The sequence below is a fragment of the Sphaeroforma arctica genome (genome assembly GCF_001186125.1).
Source record: "Sphaeroforma arctica JP610 unplaced genomic scaffold supercont1.3692, whole genome shotgun sequence".
In the NCBI taxonomy this organism is placed as follows: Eukaryota; class Ichthyosporea; order Ichthyophonida; genus Sphaeroforma; species Sphaeroforma arctica.
Genome location: NW_014036866.1, coordinates 1 through 3,141, shown reverse-complemented (window position 1 = coordinate 3,141; position 3,141 = coordinate 1). Strand labels below are relative to the sequence as shown.

Sequence of the window (3,141 nt, the reverse complement as noted above, 5' to 3'; positions counted from 1 at the left end):
ATATACATATACATATACATATACCCTATACATGTAACTTATACATATACATCTACATATACATATACATATACATATACATATACATATACATATACATATACATATACATATACACAAATACATATACATGTACATATAATATATATACATATATACATATGCATATTCATATACATATACATATACCTGTGCATATGCATATGCATATACACATGCACATTCAGATAGATAGATATATATATATGTATATTATATATATATATATNTATATNTATATATATATATATATATATATATATATATATATACATATGTATATATATATGTACATACACACATACAAATACCTGTTATGTATGTAGGTATGATCTAACACACACTCGAGTGTTGTCTGTTGATATTTGTTTGTGTAGGTATTTATGTAGATATGATCCAACATACACGCACGCAGTATTCTAGACCCTTGCGTACACCAATTTTATCAAGTGCTTTCTATCTGTTCTTTCTGACTCGTTATACTCTACACCCCCCCCCCTCCCCCCCCTCCCACACACCTCATTCTATAAATAAATTCTAAATCATTAAACCCTAAAACCCCAAGTCATTCCATAAATAGATTCTCAGCAGTCAAAGCCTTCAAGCAGTGCTGGCTCCAAGCGTCTGTCGCGCGCGACAACGGTGTCAAACGTCGTGTCACATGTCAAAGGTGACATGACATCTGTCTCCAACCGAAGCATTGACACCAATCCTCCGCGAGTGCGCAGTTACGGAGGTAACATGTCTGTCTGTTAGAGGACGTTCACATGCGTGCTAGCCTAGTGGTTAATAGTTGTTTATCTGTCTACGCTTTGCGTTTCAGGCGTTAATGTGTGTATATCTGTGTCAGGCGTGTCAGTTTTGTTGTGTTGTGTCAGATTGTTTTTGTGTATATGTGCATATGTATAAATATAAATACATGTGTGGGTACATATACAGATACATGTGCATATGTACACACCGGGTGAATGAAGTATCCATCTAGATGTAGCTATTGGCGTCCGTATGCGGGCTGCAACGGTGTCACATATCATGTCACCTGTCACAGATGTCACTGTCATGACAGTCTGCGTTGACACTATCCCGGCACGAGTGCGCATGGGCAATGAATGGTAGGCCTGTCCTTTCTTTGGATGTGTGTGTGTGTATGTCGACACTCAATTCTCACCGTAGGGTTTAATATTATCAATTGGGTTGCTATGATTGGTTCGTCTTTGTGTCCCTTGTTTCGTGTTAGCACATACCATCAAACACTATGTAGCCGCCCTCATGACATACATGTGAGTATATGTGTGTGTTTGTATATATATACCATCACTACACGTACAAGCTGTTCTGTCGGAAAATTGTACCGATCCCAATACACTCTGACCGCAGCCATTGCTCATTCTGGACAGGCGCAAAACAAGCATCAAGTCATCGCTCTAGAACACACCAAAAAAGGGCTTCTGCGCAAACGCCATCCACAGACACGCACACCCCCCAGGAGACCCCTACAGACACCCCCACGCCACTACACCACCAGGAGAGCACCCACGTGCACTTACACACAAACACACGCACCCACGCACCCACCCTGGCACACAGTCACTCCCAACCACAGACACACATGCGAAACTATGGACCGCTGTACGACCATGAGTACACTGGCACCAGCCTACAGAGAGGTGATGGTGTGCATGAAGGAGGGGAGGATGGGGGGGAGCCACGTCCACGCACAGGTACACGTACAAGTACAAGTACAGGTACGAACACACGCACGCGCACATACGGACCGTCTCGCTCACAGACGGTATCGCACAATATCTCGCCCGAGCTAGGCCGGGATGAGCGGGAGCCATCTCAAAACAGAATGGCCTCTGTGTCTATAAATAGAACGGAAGCTATGGATAGAGGTGGGAGTAGATCGGACGGCGATGGGGCGGACGGCGATCCGGGTGTGGGTGAGGGGAGTCGGAGTGATTCTAAAAATAGAAGTGCTGCGAATAGGCGTAGGGGTAGTCGGGGTACAGCCAGCCAAGGGATGGGTAGGATGTCGAATAGGGCCGTATCAGTGCCAGATGGGCTCCACCAATCAGATGGCCGCACGAGCACGCGTTACCATAACAGCGCGGACCCGGACTCGGAGCTGACCACCACGAACATGTCTCGTCGACTGCAACCCAAACGGCTTAGTTACAGGTATTTATGTTTTTATTGCGTTTGGGGAAGATGCCTGCTTGCATGACAGAATGCCATGTGAATATATAATTTATTCAATATATATATGTATTGATACATACGTATATCAATAATCACATATATCACACTGTTGCAAGCGTTGGCATATATGGGCATTGGCATAGATGGGTGCGTAGGACTCCATTTCATTCATAATCATACACTATCCCATCAATCCATACTGTTTTGGAGAGACCTAATTTGTACATACACTTACATATTTACTTATATATATTATGTACACGAACATATACACATCATATACGCTTACATATACTCTCAAGTACATGTAATTAATCCATACTATTTAGGAAAGACTTTGTTCGTATATACACATACAAATATGTATATAAATATCATGTACACATACATATACACATCATATACACATCATGTACACGTACATATACACATACATATACACATAGATGTACACATACATATTTAAATTATACACATATATAGTCTCAAATACATATGTTTTATCCATACTATTTAGGAAAGACTTTGTTGGTATATATACCTATGTATATACTTATTTATATAGCGTACACATACATATACACATATATATAGTCTCACATACATCTACACATTCCTAAAGTCTCACATACATATACACATACATATAGTCTCACATACATATACACATTCATATAGTCTCACATACATATATACCCATTGACTCAAACATGGTACGAACATACCGATACAGCAATACATCCTTGGTGCGTACCACCAGGACTTCACAACCTTCTTCCATAAAACCACACTCTGGAGTGTCCGATGTCGATTCATTTCCAAGGTAAGTTATGTACTTCTCTTGTGGCTTAGAGAAAGAGTGTCTCGATTCATAATAGAGATACATCACTTTCTTGTGGT

At 40.9% G+C, this 3,141-nt stretch overlaps 1 protein-coding gene across 1 annotated transcript; it reads left to right on the top strand.

Moving 5' to 3' along the window:
* Positions 1-619: 619 nt before the first annotated feature.
* Positions 620-3,068, top strand: SARC_13756 (hypothetical protein; the record flags this gene model as incomplete). Its single annotated transcript, XM_014292112.1, has 3 exons — positions 620-775; positions 1,437-2,220; positions 2,975-3,068. Coding segments are annotated over 3 exons (1,034 nt in total), but the record flags the coding sequence as incomplete, so codon positions are not given.
* Between the last annotated feature and the right edge of the window lie 73 nt (positions 3,069-3,141).